The 20,449-nt window shown below is 33.3% G+C and overlaps 1 protein-coding gene across 2 annotated transcripts; it reads right to left on the reverse strand.

Annotated features, from left to right (window-relative positions):
• Nucleotides 1-4,856: 4,856 nt before the first annotated feature.
• On the reverse strand, nucleotides 4,857-11,059 carry LOC110711226 (agamous-like MADS-box protein AGL9 homolog). Of its 2 annotated transcripts, none has more exons than XM_021889603.1 (8): nucleotides 10,608-11,059; nucleotides 8,154-8,259; nucleotides 6,768-6,835; nucleotides 6,565-6,664; nucleotides 5,882-5,923; nucleotides 5,727-5,768; nucleotides 5,285-5,418; nucleotides 4,857-5,176 (listed from the first exon to the last, which is right to left on the reverse strand). In XM_021889603.1, the coding sequence occupies exons 1-8, from the start codon at nucleotides 10,790-10,792 to the stop codon at nucleotides 5,098-5,100; spliced, it is 756 nt and encodes a 251-aa protein (XP_021745295.1). In that variant the 5' UTR covers nucleotides 10,793-11,059; the 3' UTR covers nucleotides 4,857-5,097. The 2 variants fall into 2 exon arrangements, with proteins under 2 accessions (XP_021745295.1, XP_021745303.1); XM_021889611.1 differs by having other exon boundaries at nucleotides 8,154-8,232; nucleotides 10,608-11,050.
• Between the last annotated feature and the right edge of the window lie 9,390 nt (nucleotides 11,060-20,449).

Here is a 20,449-nt window from a genome sequence, read left to right on the forward strand (position 1 = left end):
CTAACCCGATACCCAACCTCACCTTCGAACACCCAAACTTCACCGGATCCCGAAACCCACCCCAACCTAGCCCCAAAACCGTAGTTGTCGGGACCGATTTCGAAGGTGGGGGAATGGTTCAACGTTGGTGGCGTTTCTCGATTTCTGGGCTGCGGGAAGGGAGAAGGAACCGGTTTTGGTTTTTTGGGAAGCGAGGGTATGCCGATTTCCGGTGTTAGGGCTGGTTCGGTGGCGAAACCCGGTGGCGGGGGGCTGGGAAGGGGTGGTTCGGGAGTTGGCTAGGGAGAAGGGCCACCGTTGGTGGCTGCCTGCTGGTTGTTTGAGTTTTTAAAACAAAAAATCTTTTTTTTTTTTGAATTTTTATTTTTTGAAAACAAGTTTAATGGTGACACGTGTCACTGTGGACCTCACTTAACAGAATTTTTGGATGGAAACCGTTAAGTGGTGGTAAAAACCATTTTTGTAACATTTTTCTGGTGTTAAAATACATTTTTTTTGGGGTGTTAAAAACCATTTTCGGGTTTTTGTCAGGTGTTAAAATAAAAAATATCCTTATTTTAATTTAATATTTCTACCTTTAGTTAGCTTATCCAACGCCCCCGAGACGTTCATTAGCTTTTGCCAAATATAAATGGAGAATCGCTTCGAGGATTACACTTCAGAAGTCTTCAAAAGCTTTCAGGTATATTGTGTGAGAAAAAAATATTATAGAATGGTGGTGGAGTTAAAAGGAAGAGAGAAAAATACTCCATAATTTATAATGTGAGTGAGATTTCTAAATTTGATAATGAAACACTTAAAAAAAACGACTAATTTAAAAAAGTGAGACACTTAAAAAACCGGATGGAGTACTTATTTATAATAACTCCTCCATTCCATAAACAAATATTACCCCGTACTCGTACATCGTTTTTCTTGTATGGAAACCACGTGTCTTTTTGCTTCCATACAAGCAAGTTGCAAATATCTTTGAATTGGGGAAGTACATTAATACAAAAAGGGAAATATGTGGTAGAAAGAAAAACAGATTTATTGGCCTAGTCTAATAAAGTTGGTGAGACATTGCTTTGGATCCCCGTCTCCAACTTTCTTCATTCTCTCACAAAAATAGAAAGAAAAACAAAAAAAAAAAAAAAAAAAAAAAAAAAAAATAAGCAATATGGGCCGAATAAGAAGTATTTAATTGGGCCTCATAATTGGGCCATGTATGAGCAACCATTGAGTCCAGTAAGATGGATCACGCATCAAACATTAATGTTGGTCCAATAATAAGCCCACATTCCTTATCATGTCCTTGCTTGAGCTTGTAAGGTTATAGTTATACTTCCGTTTTTACAGAAGATTTTGAGATCAGAAATTTCAATGCTACTAGATTTCAATTATTTTAACCAAAACATAGGCCCTGTTTATTTTACCTTACAAAAAAAATAATATTTAGTAAAAATAATTTCAATTCAGTAAAAATAAGTTCAGTTCAGCAAAAATTAGTTCAGCTCAGCATGCTACTAGATTTCAACTATTTTAATCAAAACATAGGCCCTGTTCACTTCACCTTTAAAAAAAATCAGTAAAAATAATTTCAGTTCAGTAAAAATAAGTTCAGTTCAGCAAAAATAAGTTCAGCTCAGTAAAAATAATTTCAGTTCAGTAAAAATCAGTAACTTTGATGAAGAAATTTAACAGAAAATCAGTAAAAATAATTTCAATTCAGTAAAATTAATTTTAGTTCTGTAAAAATAATTTAAATCCAGCAAAAAAAATTTCAGTTCAGTAAAAATAATTTTAGTTCAGCAAAAATAAGGTGAAGTAAACAGGGCCTTATGATGAGGCTTAAGTTTATTGAATTTGGAAAAAAAAAAGTATTTATTTTCTTTTAAAAAAATGTATAGAGTACTTTCTAATACGCTAGAGAAACATGACTTAACCAGAGTACCAGACTATATCCTAACGAATCCACCAATTTAGGCTATATTGAGCCAAGTCCCTTAGGAGTAGAGATGATGAGGCAAACACTTTCAAAGTGGATCTAGTGAGATTTGAGCAATTATGCATGACCTTTGATGTAAAATCCTTTCACTAATAAATCAAGTGCTATTTAAAGTGTTATATGTTTATTTAGGTGGTCTAAGACAAAAAAAAAAAAAAAAAAATCTTAATTTTAACTACTCCGTATAATGGATTATCCATTCATGATGTATTCATACTTTCAATAACTTGAACATTTCACTTAAAATATCAATAGCAATTAGTTGAGATTTAGTTTGAGGTGTCAGAACTTAGAACTAACCAAATTACGAGATTTCACGCATACTGAACTAAGCCAGGAAATACAACAGACTTGATAGAGTATGTAATTCTTGGGCCTCAACTATCAATTTAAGTTTTTGGTTGAGTTGGTTCTTTAACATGGTATGATTGAGTTGGTCCTCTAATATGGTATCAGAGCTAGCGTGACAAAAATGTCACAAGTTCAAATCTCATCCATCCCTCACTTTCAAGTGGAATATTGAGCGTTGGGTATGAAGAGGGCCCATGTTGTATCCACACTTTAAGCCCAACGGGCTCTCGTGTGAGGGGGCGTGATAGAGTATAAAAATATATTCCTGGGCCTCAATTATCAGTTTAAGCTTTTGGTTGAGTTGGTCCTTTAACATAGTATAAGGCACAGGCCCACGGTATGGGACCTATAATGGCTTGAGTATATTGCCAGACCACTACTAGAAAAAGGTCAATTTCTTACGGACGTGTTCCGACGGACATAAAAATCCGTCGGAAAAAACGACATTTCCGATGAATTTAAATTTTCCATCGAAAAATTTCCGACGGAATTAAAATTCGTGGGAAAATACTTAATTTCCGACGGATTTCAAATCCGTAGGAACTTTCCGACGGAGTTAAATTCCGTCGGAAATTTCTCACTGCCCTACAGACGAAATTATGACTTTTTTTTTTTAAAAAAAAAAAAAAAACCTTCTCTTCTCTCCTCTCTTCTCTTTCTCTCTCCTCTCTTCTTCTCTTTCTCACTCCTCTCCTCTTTCCTCTTCTGTTTCTCTGTGAACTCCTCTTTCCTCTTCTCGTTTTCCCTTCTCCTTTTCTCGTTATTTCCCCTTCTCCTTGTCTCTAGTTTGAAGGTGGCTCTACGGTGGCGGTTCTCGCCACAACGAAGCAATGTGGTTGTTCTACGGTGGCGCAGCATTGAGGTGCGGTGTTTCATGGTTTTTTTGGTCAAATTCGACCATGAAACCTCTAGATCTAGAGGTTTCATGGTGGCCATATTAAACCAAATTTGAGGTGACATTCAAAGCAAAACTCGATTTAAAGGTATGCTTTTTTTTTTTAAATTTATTTTACACATTGTTTCGTTGCTTGGGTTGTGGTTGTGGTTTTGGGCGGTTGTGGGTGGTTTTTGGGCGGTTGTGGGTGGTTTTTTTGTGGGTATGGTGGGTGGGTTCGGGTTAGGGGTCTGGGTTTGGTGGGTCTAGGTAAGGGTGCGGTGGTGGTGGTTGGGGGACATGTGTTTTCGGTGTTTGTGGAGGGTACGGTTGGTGGGTGGAGATGGGGTTAGTTGTGGTGGTCTAGTGGGTTAGGGTTTGGGTGGGGTGGTCTGGGTGGGTTGGAGGTGGCTAGGGCTGGTGATGGGTTCAGGTAAGGTGGGTGGGGTTGTTTTTTTTTTTTAACATTTCCGACGGATATTTCCGTCGAAAGGAAGTAGATTCCGACGGAAAATTCCGTCGAAAGAGGTATATTCCGACGGAATCTTTTGCATTGGAAAATTACGACGGATTCTCGATTAAAGTAAAAAAACAGCGCCGACAGAAATAAATCCGTCGGAAACTAGCCTTCTGACGGAAATTCCGTCAGAAAAGGTCAAATTTCCTACAAAGGGTTTTGCGACAGACTTATTCCGACGGAATTCCGTCGGAAGACCAATTTCCGACGGAATTTCCGATGTTTCCGACGGATTTTTTCCGACGGAATTAAGCTGTTTTCTTGTAGTGGACCCAAGGTTTAGGACCTTTAATGGCATTAAGTATTCTGGGGCAAATTGAATTGGATTAAGTGATCCTTAAGTTAAAGGGACCTTACATGTGTGGGGGAGTGTTGAAATATCCTACCAAATAACACATGTAAGTGCCCCACATTGAGAAAAGAAGAGAGAGTTAAACACTTTATAAGGATAATGGGCTACTCCTCCTATTACCATATGGTTTTGGGATGGAGCCTCCTTTGGACATGTGAAGTGGACTTTCTCTCTTGATTTGCGGGTGTGGTCCAAACCCGTATTTAACATGGTATCAGAGCAAATCATTTGTAAGAATATTAGTCAAGTAAAGGGAATTGGAAGAATGATTGGACATGACAGCGAGCTGAATTCTTAAAACGAAAGCACCAAGATTGGAATTTGGAACTCACAACAAGCCGCACATCCACACTGAAGCCCAATGGGCTCTCATGTGAGAGGTCGTGATAGAGTATAAAACATAATCCTAAGCCTCAACCATAAGCTTAAGCTTTTAGTTGAGTTGGTCCTCTAACATGGTATCAGAGCTAGCGTGACAAAAAGGTCATGGGTTCGAATCTCATCCACCCCTCACTTTCAAGTGGAATATTAAGCGCTGGGTATGAAAAAGGCCCATGTTGCATCCACATTTTAAACCCAACGGGCTCTCGTGTGAGGGAGCGTGATAGAGTATAAAAACATATTCCTAGGCCTCAACTATGAGTTTAAGCTTTTGGTTGAGTTGGTCCTTTAACAAGACTAATAGAAATACTCCGTAGTTGGTTAGATAATTAGATTATGATTACTCATACAACATATATACAAGAATACTTATGTATTAGCGATGTGCAAGAGCTTAGCATAAGAAAGCAATATTACTAGTTACTAGTAAATATTCCATTTGCAGACAAGGTTTATCCAAAGTACAAAAATATAACAGCAAATAATGTTCAGAGTTGTTCTTACACACAAACACACAATAATCGTATACTTTTGGTCTTGTGAATTATGACAAGAGAACACTCAGCATATATGGATTACAGCTCGAATTCACAGCCATTTATATGAAGCCTTTTTAACTAAGGACAAAGGCATGTTCAAGGTAGCCAATTTGGTAAGAAATTGTTGGCATTAGCTCCTGCCGCGGCTGCTGCATTTACTGCATCAGGCTGGTAACTGCAATACTATACAGTATTAGCTTAACTAACTAGGTAATACTGTAATACCCATGCCATGCTCGGTTTGTTATAATTGATATAGGAAACGCTAAAGTTGCATACGTACCCCATTTGCAGTGTTGGTTCACAGTCAAGAGGGTGAAAGAAGGTATCATCATGAGGTTGAGCAGGCTGTCTACCATAACCAACATCTTGCACATTCCCCCATTGAAGAGAACTTGCTTGGTTTGCTTCAATCAACTGTATCAATTCAATGTAACGTAACACAGATAAGGATACACTACAACAATAGTTTTACTCGAGTCTATGAACAATTAAATTTCGCGAAATAACAGTATACCAAATATAATCACAGACAGAAATCATGCAAGTGGCTTTGATAATTCAATCACCATAACACAGGATGCGTACTTCCTCTGTTCCAAATTAGTTGTCTCATGTGCATCGATAGTTATATATTTTGCGAACTAGTGATACGAAAACTATGCATCCAGATGAAGGTAAAATTATGTGGGAGGAGGGAATAAAAAGGAAGATATGCTACGCACCCTTTGTTTTAGAGTTCTGTTTGCTTCATTAAGCATATGTTCCTGCAGCAGCAAAGATATTCTACTGAGTTAGGAAGCAAAAGTAATAGTTTTGGTGATAATTGTTAAGAATTTTCAGTTCTTCGAAAATTGTTAGCTACTAGTAGCTAGTTTACCTTCCTTTGTAGATCAGTGAGTTGATCCACCATGCACTGTGTCTGCAAGGAATAGATTGTTAAAAAAAAGAAATCGAAAACAGTCGGATGAAAAGCCATGAACTAAGGTACTACTTGGCCATCAAATGAGTTAGGCCGAGCTGGCTAGTTTCAAAATATCGTAGCACTCTCTCTAGACGTTTTATAGAAAGAAGACTTCAAGAACTAAGGTACTCGTATTCCATGTCTATCTAAATAAACATAATCTCGGTCAAATTTCACACTTCAGTTTAGCTTAAGGAGATGATGACACTGCTAGTAATAGAGTCCAAATACAGTTTCTGTGAAAATTCAATCATATGTTAGGTTTCTTTGTTAACACCAACTACACATGTATAAGGCAAGGGTATAATTTCAATACCCTAATTAATCGGTTAAATTTTCAAAAGATTATCAAAACATGATTCAACAACTAGCTAGCAGTGTTAATACCATGCATACCCAAATATCTATGTAGACCATAAAAGTAACATAATATCAACCAGAACCTACACTTTAGTACAAATGATACTACTTATTGTAGAGTTCAAGTATTTTATACTTTCTTCCTTGTAAGAGAAAGTATACACTTGCAAACCATATTCTTCCAATATAATTTTCACGAACTATAAGCATGTAATAAGGCAAGGATATCGGTTTAGTACCCTAATTGATCTGATCTGCTTCAGTGACATATCAAGCTGCCTTTCAAGAGATTCAAGCTCCTTGCTGCTTAGAGGACCAAGATCTTCTCCCATGAGATTCCTAACAATAGTATATGAGAAAAACATCATAGCTTTAGTTCATGCTAGTAACCACAAATTTTAAAGAAAGAACAATTGACATGTAACTAGCAGATCCCTCTGACCTATGTGTCCGCAGCAGGGACTCATAACGCGCTTTAAGCTTTAGGTACTCTTGCTGGCTACTTATTTCCTTCATTCATTACAACCAAGGAGAAACATTAATACAGTACATTAAAATTAGTTAGGAAAGAATTGAGTATTAATATATATAGAACTGAAAAGATTCACTCAATAAATCCAATACTAGCATTCTGTTGAAATGATAAAATGACCAAATGAATAGATGAATCGAATAAACTTAATGAACACAATGATTGGATATGTTATAAGACAAATAGAGCTTGTGTATTTGTGTATGATTGATGCATTGATCCTCAATCTTGTACATAATAGTTGTCTGCTGCTTCACAATATAAAAGCAAGATGCATCACATTATGGCATTAATTTATTTTTTTTCTCCTATTATACTTTTTTTTGAGGGAATTTCTCCTATTATACTTCAAAAGGCAAAAGTGGATTAGAGATGAAAATTTGAAAAACTTAAACTCAAGTTAATAACTAATCATTATTATTTATAAAGAAAAAAATCCGAATTGTTAATATTTTTCTAGAAAGTGAACATGCTATAAGTTGGAGAACTAAAGGTAAAATTATTAGTCAACAACACTATAATTAGGGTTTACATTTCACCAATGGCATGAAATTTAGCAAGCAAGCAAGATGTAAGGTGCCATAAATGAGAAATCATACATTTGTTTGGTTTATAAACAAGCATAAATAAAAGTGACATAATTGAATGTACTAAAACTTAAGTTGTTACACTTGATTCTACCTCTAAGGCTCTAATCAATATTCCTTCCAAACCATTTAATCCAACCATTTTTAATTAACTTTGTACATATTTTTTTTCTTCACCAACCACTTAAAATATCAATACTCTATTACTTGTTAAGTTTAAAATTGCCAATATATGTCAGTTTGGATTACCCATACAATAATTAACAACTTATAAATCAGCTTGTTTAACCTTATAAAACGCTTATGTGGGAATGTAGGAAATTCGTATTATAAATTCTACCAATCATCTTGTGTAAGCCACAATCTCAAGAGTCATCCATTCAGAGCAAAATCAGTTTTTAAATATGTAATGTTGATTTCTATTTCCAAATCATTATGATATGGCTTGTAATTCTTTTCTTATGACCTCATTTTTTCCTCTTGGTCATCTAAATTTCAAATTTCATCATCAATCTCCAACTTGCTTGTAGCCATTTTGCATCCTAGCCTAGACATGGTCAGTCACTCGAGAATTCAGTCATTTTCTGAACATATTATGGGTATACTCCTTGAAATTTCAGCAAATTAAGCAAATGAAATGTAAACAAGGCAATTCTGAGAATAAAATTTTCGTGGGTAAGAATAAAATTTTCGTGGGTAATTTACATACCAGGGCTTCTCTTGTAGAGACGGTGTTGTCTGGGGGTCCATAGTTGCTCTTTTGATACTTCTCTAGAGTCTTGAGCATGCTAGAAGGCAAAGAATGTATAGAGTAACTTCAATTGAGACATAAATTCAAAATTAATTAGAGAATTTTTGAAAACAAAGTAATTTAAACCTTCAATCTTTATTCAACCATTAGACCTTTTATGGTCATTTTATTGTATTACACACTTACATGAGATTGTCTAGAGAAGATTACGCAAATCATATGATCAATATGAGACACATATATGATATATGTATGCTGCAGAAAGCAATAAATTAAGCTAAACACTTCTTCAGCAAGCATCATTGTTCTACTTGTTAAAGCAATCACTGTAGTAAGAGTTAGAGACCGAGCATGACAAATTGACAAGTAGCTCTTGCATCAATAGCAAGATTTTCAATGTAATTTGCAAGAAATTAAAAAAAAAAAAAAAAAAAAAAAAAAAAAAAAAAAAAAAAAAAAAACCTAGCATCATATCTTGTTACCTAGCTAAGTGTGGCTTCTTAGGAAATAGTGTAGGCACTAATGTATTGATATCTTCCAATTGCACACAACTATTGCTCTCTAGGGCAAACAAAGCTTTAAGCGACATTTATATATTCATCGGCATTACAATAGATTTTTTTTTTAATCTCCACCCATCCAAAAACATTACAATTAAAGTTAACTACCATAAAATAGGGTGTAAAATTTCTTTTCTTTTTAATCATACAATATATTGGATATTGTCGATAGATACATAAACTCATAAGACAAGAGCCAAATGCATATAATAACTAATGTCTGGATCATATCAGACTTCCATGAAAACAAGAATAAACTCATGAATTTACTTTTAATTTTCCTAAACAAAGAAAAATCCCAAATATTAATGCAAATAAAAACCAAGCACTAAAATCATTTCATGTACTCAAATCACATGGATCTTCAGGGAAATATGATTGGATAATTTGTGTGGATACCAAGGACTTGAACCCCTTGTCATCTTAGCTGTTTGTTTCATGAGACTTCACAAAACCCAAAAAATAAAAAGCAAAACTTAAGAATATTGAAACCCAAAATACAATTAAGCATTTCAGATGGATTTTGCTAGAAATCCACTGGTTTCTTGCTAAAATAATGATTATCTTGTCTCATTCTCTTAAGAGAGCAAGAGATTGTCCAAAAAAAATTAAATCAACTCAAAATTTACAGATCTAAGAATTAATATCAGGAGAAATTCCTGGGAATCTGAAATTTCAGAAACCTGGCAATTTTGAAATCAGAAATTTAAAGAAAAGTATAAAACCCTAATGATACAAAAAAGTTTTGTATTTTTCAGCAGAAATTAGTTTTTTTTTTTAAAATAAAAAAACAAAAAAAGTCAAAAACCCCAAATCTAGGCATCTAGCTGTAAGCCCTTATTAGTAGAAGTTATGAAAGGGAATTAATTAATTCAAGTTGGAACAAATCCCAAATGATTACCTTAAACCTAGGATAAATCATTAAAAAATTAAAGAAGCCCTGAAAAATACAAAAAATGAGCACATTCAAGAATGAAAAGCAGCTGATCAATTGTTTTACTGTATATATAAAGGTGGCTAAAAATTTAGCAAAGACTCAATCCATATTTGCTTGACGGAAATTGATTTAACTTAATATCACTTGAATCTTCCTAGCCGATTAAATGAAAAATTAAAAATACTCAATTTGAAAACCAAGATCTTTAAAATTGGATATTTTAAATAAATTTACTTTAAAATTATAAGGTGAACTGAAGATTAAGCTCCAGAGAAGAAAATTTTAAAATCAAAATTTGTTGCAAGAAACTGATTTAAAAAGCAAGAGAGGAAGAGAGAAGAAAAGTAGGAAGAAGATGAATTAATACAAAGTTTGGTTTAGCATAAAAATGGAACCAAAAAAACAGAAAAAGAAGGTTGGGAAGTAGAGGCTATTGTTAGTAAAACCAAACACAGGACAAATATTACATGAGACCAGATCTAATGCTATTCAAAACTAAACACACAAAACACAACAAATTAATTTTTTTTTTTTTTAAAAAAAAAACCTCAAACTCCCATTTCAATTTTTTAAAAATAAAAATAAGGGAATACACAAAAAACTGCTAAAAACGCTGAGACATTCACCAAAACGGAAACCTATGCCCTTCTTTCCCACCTCTTTCTCAAGATCCTTAAAAACTTCATACAAAATTTCTTCTTTTATTTTTCTTTACATATAAAAAAAGCAAACTTTATTGATATAAGTATGTAGGTAGCTTAGTCTCTTTAAATTGTTTTAGGGAATTTTATAACAAAAAAAAAAAAAAAAAACGAAGCTTTAATTCTTAGGGTCGGCTAACATGAACCGTCGTTTAAAACCGTATGTTTGGGGCGGATTTTTGAAAAGAGAAGGGGGAAAGGTGTAAAAACAAACCTAGGGCTACTGCAAAACTCATAGAGTTTTCCTCGATTGGAGAAGATGATAAGAGCAACTTCAGCATCACAAAGTACAGAAAGTTCATAAGCTTTCTTCAAAAGACCATTTCTTCTCTTTGCAAATGTTACTTGTCTGTTGATCTTGTTTTCAATCCTCTTCAACTCCACTCTTCCTCTCCCCATTTTCTTCTACTTTTTCTCTCTCTACTCTCAATAACAAAGAAAGCTAGCTCCTTTCTTTTAAATCAGGAATTTGTTTGCTTTTTTTTTTTTTTTTTTTTTTTTTTTTTTTGATGAATTATTTTATGAGGGGACTATATTATATTGAATTAGATGTATGATACCCTTTAATCTCTAATCATGAACTGATAACATTTGTTTGTTCAATTAATTACTTTTAGGTAAATAAAAGAAAAAAAGAAAGAAAGAAAGAAAATTTGTGGGCCAATGATACCATGTCCTAGTTGAGATATTTTTGATGGAACTTGTCCTAGATTCCTAGCTACTTAAGATTGGAGGTAAATTGGGGTGGTAGTTACTTTGGATGTAAAAAGTTATACTGGGTATTTTTTGAAGGGTCGTAGATCTTAAAATGTTTCATTTTAGTGTTTTCGAGTACTTGAAATAACACAAAGATTTTCATACTTTTTTGGTCATATAATTTAAAGAGAATATTTATTGGAGCTTGGGAAGCGCTCTCTGCACTTAACCTATATGAATAGAACTTACTCGGTATAAGATTTGATTGGACCTAATTAGCTCTGATTTCATCTTATATTACACCTGATTGGACATGATTAACCATGATTAGACCTGATTTGCATTGAAACTAATTATGTTTTTCAAGGTGAATAAAATTGACCTACACTAAAGACAAAAAATAGCCTTTTTGTTTTTAACTTAATTTTATTATTTGAGCTATTTTTTCAACTCACTTTTATAATACTCCTTATTGTTTCCAAACATAAACATCCTTATATATTTATCTCCATACACATCTAATAATTCACACGTTTTCAATCACTCTCATACTTCTTTTCTTAAATCCCCCAACCTTTTTATTCTATTTTTCTTACTCGCATTTTCATACTTCCCTAAAAACAAAATTTATATGCTCGGTAAATACTTTTCCCATATTGCTCTACTAAAATATCATATACAAATTACACATTATTTACAAAACATTTATAGATACATCTTAATATTAATAGTCTAATATGTATGGTCACAAGTGTGAAAGTCATATGTGTTAGTTGCAACTAAAAGCCAAAGGAAGTAAAACATACTTGATACTTGTATATGACTATATACAAAAAGGTAAGACTTTCAACTGAAATTGAAATTTTTCTAAGATTTTTTATTTTTTATTTTTTAAAATAAAGAGATGCTTATCTAAGTGAACTTCCATCGACAAAAACTTATCTAAGAGAATTAGGCAAGTAATTCATCACTTTTTATAGGAAGAAGTACATGTGTAGCATGTCTAATAAAATTTAACAAATTAATCAACTAGTTTAAAGCTCTCTAATTTTACAAGATGTTGTAAGTATTATGAAGTCCCTTATTATCTTATCTAGTGCTTAAAACCTATTGATATGACAGCATATAATTCACCAGATTATTATTGGCTGAGGGAAGGACAAGAGTAGATGTCTTGATATGTACTCAATTGATTCTAACCCTTAAGTGTGAGAAATTTCAAATATGAACATATTTTATATTCTTGTGTTTAGGTTATAAGGAAAGATTGCCTCTCCATACCGTTACACCTTTTTTTTTTTTTTTTTTTGGTAGCAAAACAGGTCACTAAATTTAAATCTCACTACTATTGTTTTGTACTCCCTCCGTCCCCAAAAGAACGACCCTTTTTGGGTTGATTTCGCGGGTATTAAGAAAGTTATTAGAAGTATAAGAGTGTATGGGGAAGCTAAGAAAAGTAAATTGAAAAGGAAAATTTACATTGGAATTGCAAAAAAGTAAAGAGAGAAAGTAATAAAAGTATATAGAAAAAGCAAAATTTGCATGGGGAAGCTAATTTTGCATAAATATTATTGCAAATTAGAGGGTATTAAAATGGAAATGAGATGAACATTTTGGGACTAAAATTAGGCCAAAGGGTCGAACTTTTGGGAACGGAGGGAGTAAGCCTTTATTTTGCATAAATTGGCTATATGTCCTGTAGATGACCAAATCGAATCAACATATGTACTTATAAGCATGCATATGCCATCTTTACTTAAACTCACATAATTTCAATCTATATGTAACCTTTAATTGTTACGGAATACTTCAAGTTATATTTAGTGTACACCTTTATTGGTCGCTTTAGAATTCTAAATAACTAATGTTGTTATTCTGTGACACAATAAAAATCGGCACACCACAGATACTATGAAATTGATTACTCCGTAAATCATATACCCGTCAGTGGCGGACCCAATTAAGTGACATGGGGGGACAGTTGTCCCCCCATTTTTAAAAAAAAATTAAAAAAAAAAAGTGAAAAAAACCAAAAAAAAGCAAAACGCGACACTGCTACAGAACGAAGAACAGCCAACAACACTCAGTCTTCACTCCTCCAATTCGCCATTGCCTCCACTGAGATCGACCGTCGAGGCGTGCGTCACTGCTCCACCAACCAGGCAACCACCACCCTGCTGCGTCGCTGCTCTCAGTTCCTCACCACTCACCAGTTCACCAAGTCACCACAGCACCACTTCGGTCTTCGCAAATCGGCAGCCTCTTCACTAGCTGCGTGCACCGGCGCCGCCTGCGTGCAACCAGGCAACCACCGTCTGACCGTCGAGCCTCGGTCGTCCGTCACTGATGGTATGTCTTGCTATTTGCTGACCCTAATTCGAAATTCCCAATTTGAAATCCCCAATTGACAATTGTTAACCCTAATTTTCAGATTTTTGTTTAATTATTGTTAATTTTAATTGCAATCTTTGTTGAATTTTAATTTTAATTGCAATTTTAATCTTAGGTTTTACCGTTTTATTAGTATGCATTCTATGCAATGATGTGAATTGTGGAAATTGATATATATTTTTCAATTTAATTAGGAAATGTCAAATGATTCACCTAATTCAAACAAATCCAAGGCTACTAGAAAACAACCCGATCTTCGACAATTCATGTTTAAAAGAAAGAAACTCCATGAAAATGAGTCCAATAACTCCCCCTCATTAAGCTCCCCTCAAAGTCAAGAAGATGATATGGAAATGGGTGGTTCAAGTACTTGTAATGTGCCATTGGAGAAAAATTTGGTATACGATGTTGAACTTCTTCCTCATGATCCGGGAAAAAGAATAAACATAATGGATTACCCTGCAAATGAACGAAATGCAGTTAGGAGGGGTTATATTCTTAAAAAACCTTGCCAACCAAAAACTCATGACTTTCCTCAAAGACAAGTGTCCGGTTTACGTCGCTTTAGTGTTCATTGGTTCAAGAAATGTAATTTTTTTCATCATTTTGAATTGTATGACTAAGTATGTTTTTTTATTTTGAAATTTTAATACTAAGTATTAACCAATTTGTGTGTTTGAGTTATTTTTTGTTTTTATTTTTTGTTAAGCTTTTTGTAAGTTAAGCATTGTCCCCCCGAGTTGAAAATTCTGAATCCGCCACTGATACCCGTACTGTCACATCAAATTGCATACATATAGGTACACCTCAATTGTAACTTTAATAATGTACTCGTATGATTGTAACTTTGTAAGAACCATTAATAGATTCAACAATCTTTTATACCGTATTCAATTATACATGCAGCTCATTATTGCATACCCGTTTCATATTGAAATCTTATTATACCCTATTTGGCAATACAATATGAATAAATGAAAAACGATAACAGTAGAGTAACAGTTGGACTTATAAAAGTACCTGTTTATAGCAGCAATTTTCTTAATCAATTTATGTTAATATTTTCTGTTAAACTTTGGGTCGTTGGAATATGTATGATGACTGTGTGTACTGAAGTTGATTGATTGGACGTTGGTGGTTCGAGGAGAGAGAAAATGAGGTAGAAAAACCTTACAATAACCAAGGGATTTTGGACACGTGTCGATATCTAAAGGGTTCAAGTCACTGGAAAACCCACTGCAATTTTTGCGGGTCGGGTTATCATGTGACCTAACCTTAAAGAACATGAAAATCAATCTCGTACATCTTATTTTTACTTTATTATTATCAAATTATTATTTATGATTTTTTGACGAATATACCCCTATGTTCAGAGAAAGATGCATAAGATCTATAGGGTTTTATGATGTAAGAAAGCATAAGCAAAAGGATCTTTAAAGTTATTAGATTATTACGTCACTATGTAACATAACAATTAACCATAGGGCAATTGGTTGAACTTACGCTTTCAATCAACATATATCTATCCTTGGTACCACGTTTATGGATTGTCTAAGATAGAATTGAGTACTATGTATTGAGTATCTATTGTGACTTTGTGAGTTGTCCCACGTCAAAGAAGATAAAAGAATTATGGTTGAGGAACACGGAGTAACTATTGTAGGTTGAAAATCCTCTATACTTGTAGGTTCACCATATTCCATCCATCCTTGTTAAGATTCAGCAATTTCTACACCATACTCAACCTATCAATTTACAAATCCTTATTTTGGCTATTAAGCAAACAAGCCTAATTATGTCGATGGTGATATGATCGAGCTAGTGTCGTCCAACGTAAATTAATTGATTCCTTCCCTGACCTTCTCTTAGATTTAAAGACCAACTACGAAAGTCAAAATATTGACCTCATTCAAAGGTCTACTCATCAACTATTATGTACACCATTAACGAATAACTCGTCCGTAATTCTCCTCTTTCTTCACAACTTTACTTCAAATTAAAAAGTACTAATATAATACACACAAAGCACTCCATATCTTCTTAAGATCTCATTTGGTTTCTAATGGATTACCAGTAATTAATGGTTTAGTCGTTAATGTTATAAATTATAATAACACAAAGATCAATGTAAAACAAAGACAAAAACATACAGATTTACTTGTTTTTACTAACAATATATTCATCACTACTCCATAAGCAGAAGTGATTGTTCATATGTATAGGGAAAATCGATCAAGGTATATCTTTATATGCACGTCTTCCAATAATTTCAATACCATCGAAATGGTGATGAATGCTACATTATCTATCTAATAGATCGAGATAAATAAAGTTTTTCCCAAATATGAGTATGACAGAAAAGTTTTCATAGATTGGCACTTTATTACAACCTGGTTCTTATTGTGAAACAATACTTGAAACATTTATCACCAAAATTTGGCACTTAAATTCGTGAAGTACTCAAATGACATCATTTTGCATGATAGCATGTATTACTACGTACTTGTTAGCTCACTATTTTCTTATATGCTCCGCGATTTCTATTAGGACATAATCTTATTGCATGCTACTATTTTATGCAACTCCGTATATGTAACACATAAATTGTTAGGACAAATTTTTGCCAATTTTTTGGTAATAAAAAAAAAGTACTTTTTATGTTGTAACAAGTTTCATATATACCTGTATAGAATATACTTCCTCTCATTTTTTTTACTTGCAACAGTTTGACTTTTACACTATACACATATCTCATTTTGACTAGATTTGATGATTTATAGACTAGGAAAAATAAATTCATGTGAGATTTTGTTAGATTCATGTCGATTTATACTTTCATAATATCAATGTTTTACACATTGAAAACTAAAAATATTAACTATTGAATTAGTGCATTGGCAAGCGGAAAAACAGAAGTGTTGCAATTATATAAAAAAAACAGAGAGGAAGTATCTAGGTAGTTATAGGGTGATTGAGGCAATTAATCAAGGGCATGTAATTATCACAAGCAAGAGCTTTAATCGATCATTATTAGCTGCACATAGGTACTTATGAAGCAGGTGCATAATCACCTCTTTGTATGATACTATCGGAACGTAAGTAAGTATATGAATCACTCGGAAAATTTAATTTTGTCTTGGACTCCTAGTATTCCATACATTTCAATAGACTTGACTCAATCAATTACGACGTTCATTTTTAATTGGTTTCAACAAGGAGGGAGGTGTATCAATCGTACGTCTATACACATGTTATGGAGTTCATGTTAATCATCAATCATGTGATGACACCAATGAGTAGAGAGGGAATTGAAGTACCACCAATAAATAAAGGTATAAGCTTGAAATTACCTATACGTTACATACCTTTAAACTTTATACAGAGTAATAAAAATAATATTGTACCTTATATAATAATGTATACCTTTAAACTTTATACGGAGTAATAAAAATAGTGTTCTACCTTAAAAATAATATAGTGTTAACCAAGGTACTTTTTTTTTTTTCTTCTTCTTTAAGGTACTCTTTTTTTTTTTTTTTTCTTGAGATTAGGGTAATTAATGGTCGGTCTTCTTCATATCAAATATCATCCAAGCTCAATGACAGTTCACTACTACTTCGATAATTATTCATCAACAAGCAATGACAAGAAAGTAGGAACTATATAGGAAATTCATAAGAGAGCGAAAGAGAGCGACAAGGATTATTGACGACTCAATTAATCTATCCCTTTGTCTTCTCTCTCTACTTCATCATCTTGACAATGACAGGCAATGAGGTGTGATTGAGGTCTACTAGCACACAAAGTGGATATATGGTAGAGCAGGCAAGGGCCGGGCCAGCACATCATAAGCCCGGTACAACATGAATTACGTGATAAGCCGATACTCGTTATAGGTTGTGGGTCATGCATGTACAATATTTTTTACACAAGTACGACTAGTCGACCTGCACGTATATAATACGAGTAACAATGTTAATCGATGAACAAACTATATATAAAAATTATATCCTGTATGTAATTAATTAATAAGAAATTAATAAGAGTGTCTGTTGGCATAATACGATGCATATATAGGTCGTATTTAACTACTTATGGGAGAAAAATACAAGAAATCCTTGGCTTGCTTTAGCCCCCTCGAACATAAGATCTGCTGGCACGAAACATAGGCCTACACGGCCCAATTAATGGCATACCCAATCTAATTAGTATATATGTAAGGCTTGATAGGATCAATCGGGTCTATACGTGTCGTATAAAATTTAACTTAAACCAACATCAGCATATTGCATACGTGAATAACGTTTTCAAAACCCACCATTAGGCGTCCTAAAAAAAAACCACCATTAGGCACAACATTAGCATGAACAAATCTCATTTAATAAGGGTTGCTCTTAAATCTAATGTGCTTAATTGGCCGACACAATCTAACCCCACGAGTATCATATCGTCCATATGTCTATAATCTATATGCGATTACTAATTTCAAATATCGTCAAGAAATCAGATTAATCAAATCAGCTTAAGATAAAGTATGTAACTACAAATTTTGAATCCTCTTTTTGTTATACAAGTACTTGGAGAAAGTTAATACAACCAACCAGGGCAGTGGTACCGTATTATGTAATCGGACCACATCGAAGTATTTATATCTTTCATTAAGTCTGAAACTTCACTTAAAATGTATGTGACCACCAACAAATTAACTTCACTAATGATCCATCATAAAATAAAGGTCCCCTCACTTCATTACTAGTCTATTATTGCAAAGTACCCTTTCACACACTTGCATTCTTTTTTGGCCTAACATACTGAAAACAACCCTTCACATAATTATATTCTACGGAGTATTGATCAACATGTATTAGGAATTTCCCTCATAAAATGATTTTCTTAATACTTCATACTATTTCTTTATTGTTTTACCTTAAAAAACTGTAAGTATCCCTTATAGCATGGGTCAGCTTGGCACAAAAATGGTCCGACCCGTTAGGCAATGGCTCACTTGAGCTCGCCACGTATTATATTTGCTCGACCCGTTAAGCAAGGGGTAGACTGATGGGCCTTGAGTAACCATGCATGGTCATCATTTTTAAATTTAGTATTGTACGACATGATTGATATATACATGATATGTGGATCCAACTATGCATAAGATTCATTTATGAATGATCAGCACAACTTTTTACTCGTTCTAGGCACAGCCCACTGGTACAACACCTGAGGTTGCACGGCCCGGTCCATGCCCATCTCTAGCAGGTCTTTAATTTATATCGTTGGATCAGCTTTTATTATATTTGCATGTGTTAGTTACATGATATCAAATTATCAAGCATGTAATGCATAACATTGAATCTCAACCCTATTATTTGAAAGTAGTAAAGATGAAATTTAGTAAGACTCCAAGTAAAGAAACAAGAGATACTTGATTGCATGTGGGCCCTTTATCACATGTTCCTGTTCAATAATTAATCAATAGAAATAACTCTAGGAGGGTTCTATCTTATTTACTCCAACTTCTTCTCTCCCTTTTGTTTTCTCTTTTGCAGTTTTGTGTACTTTAATTTATGTATGATTGAATTGCATGATGAAAGAGTAAAGAACCGAAAACATACGGAATAAAGGTAATAGTTGTAAAAATAAAAGCCCTAAAATTCTAACGACTAATGTTTATTGTATATTGCTTAGATTGTGTTGATAAGAAAGAAAAAAACCAATCCAATACTCATACAAAATTAAATACTGTTGCATTGCATGCAATAATAAATGATAGATTAATCTGACAAATTCACAGCATGTGTTCCTCTGCTAACTTTTGATACATATAAAGGACCAACTCCACAAAAAGTTTAAGCGGATAGTTGAAGCTTAAGATTGATTTATATACTCTATCAGTAAATTAAAGATATCACTAAATTTGATCAAATTAAATTACTTTTAAGCATTTATAAGTGTTGGCATATTTTCATGAGTTATGTATATCTACAATGAACTGTACGTAATCTTTTTATGCAATGTATAGCAACTGAAATAATGATATTAGGAGAATTTTTTGGTTTTTTTTTTTTTTTTTTTTTTTTTTTAATATTAATGGCAAAGCTAGGTTATCTTGATGAGAAATTGGACTATTCTTCAATTCCCACGTACTCTCCAAAACTTCACCAAATTAGATTAGCCATGAGCCCATGACACCGTGCCGTGTGACTAGTACTCGTATCGATTTGGCTGCACCATCACACAAATCTCTTACTCATCAAGGATTCAAGGTTCCTTAATTATTGAGGACGAAGCTATGACATCAAAGTGCATTTGGACTAAAATAGATCTTGGACTGGTTGTAATTCAATAATTAGGCAATTTACTAAACTGATGTAATCAAAACTTATGCTTCTTGGCCTAATATGTTTTAAGCCGAAAATTTTGACCAAATCAACAAATTGTTTGCCTTTTTAAAGATTTTATTCATTCAATTTGTATGGTTAGGTTATAAAACCTACAACATCAAATATTCATTGAGCAATCAACATCAAATATTTAGCTTCTTTTGATCTGTATATTGTACAAATTTTAACCACATAATTGAACACATAAATCAGGCTTTTAAAGGCCAAACAAAACACATCAACATGAAGAATGACCTGATTTGATTATATTAAAATTAAATAAACGTGGAGTTAATTGAGATGTCAATGTCATTCATGTGCCGTTTTATGCTCCATTTCTTTGGAAAAAGTTAGCAAGGCTTTTTTATTTTCATGAATATCAGTCAAAATATAATTTTGAATAGAGATATACTTCCTCCAAATTATTTTTGTTGGACGAAACACTAAATATATAGTTTGTCGATGTATAATCCATAGTTTTAAACTTAATTTTTAGATATTAATAAGTTAAATTTTGTTTTTGAGGAAGTATTAATTTAGTTAAATTATAAAAGAAAAATTAATAATTTAAAAATATAATAAATGA

Source organism: Chenopodium quinoa, unplaced genomic scaffold, assembly GCF_001683475.1.
Source record: "Chenopodium quinoa cultivar QQ74 unplaced genomic scaffold, ASM168347v1, whole genome shotgun sequence".
In the NCBI taxonomy this organism is placed as follows: Eukaryota; Viridiplantae; Streptophyta; class Magnoliopsida; order Caryophyllales; family Amaranthaceae; genus Chenopodium; species Chenopodium quinoa.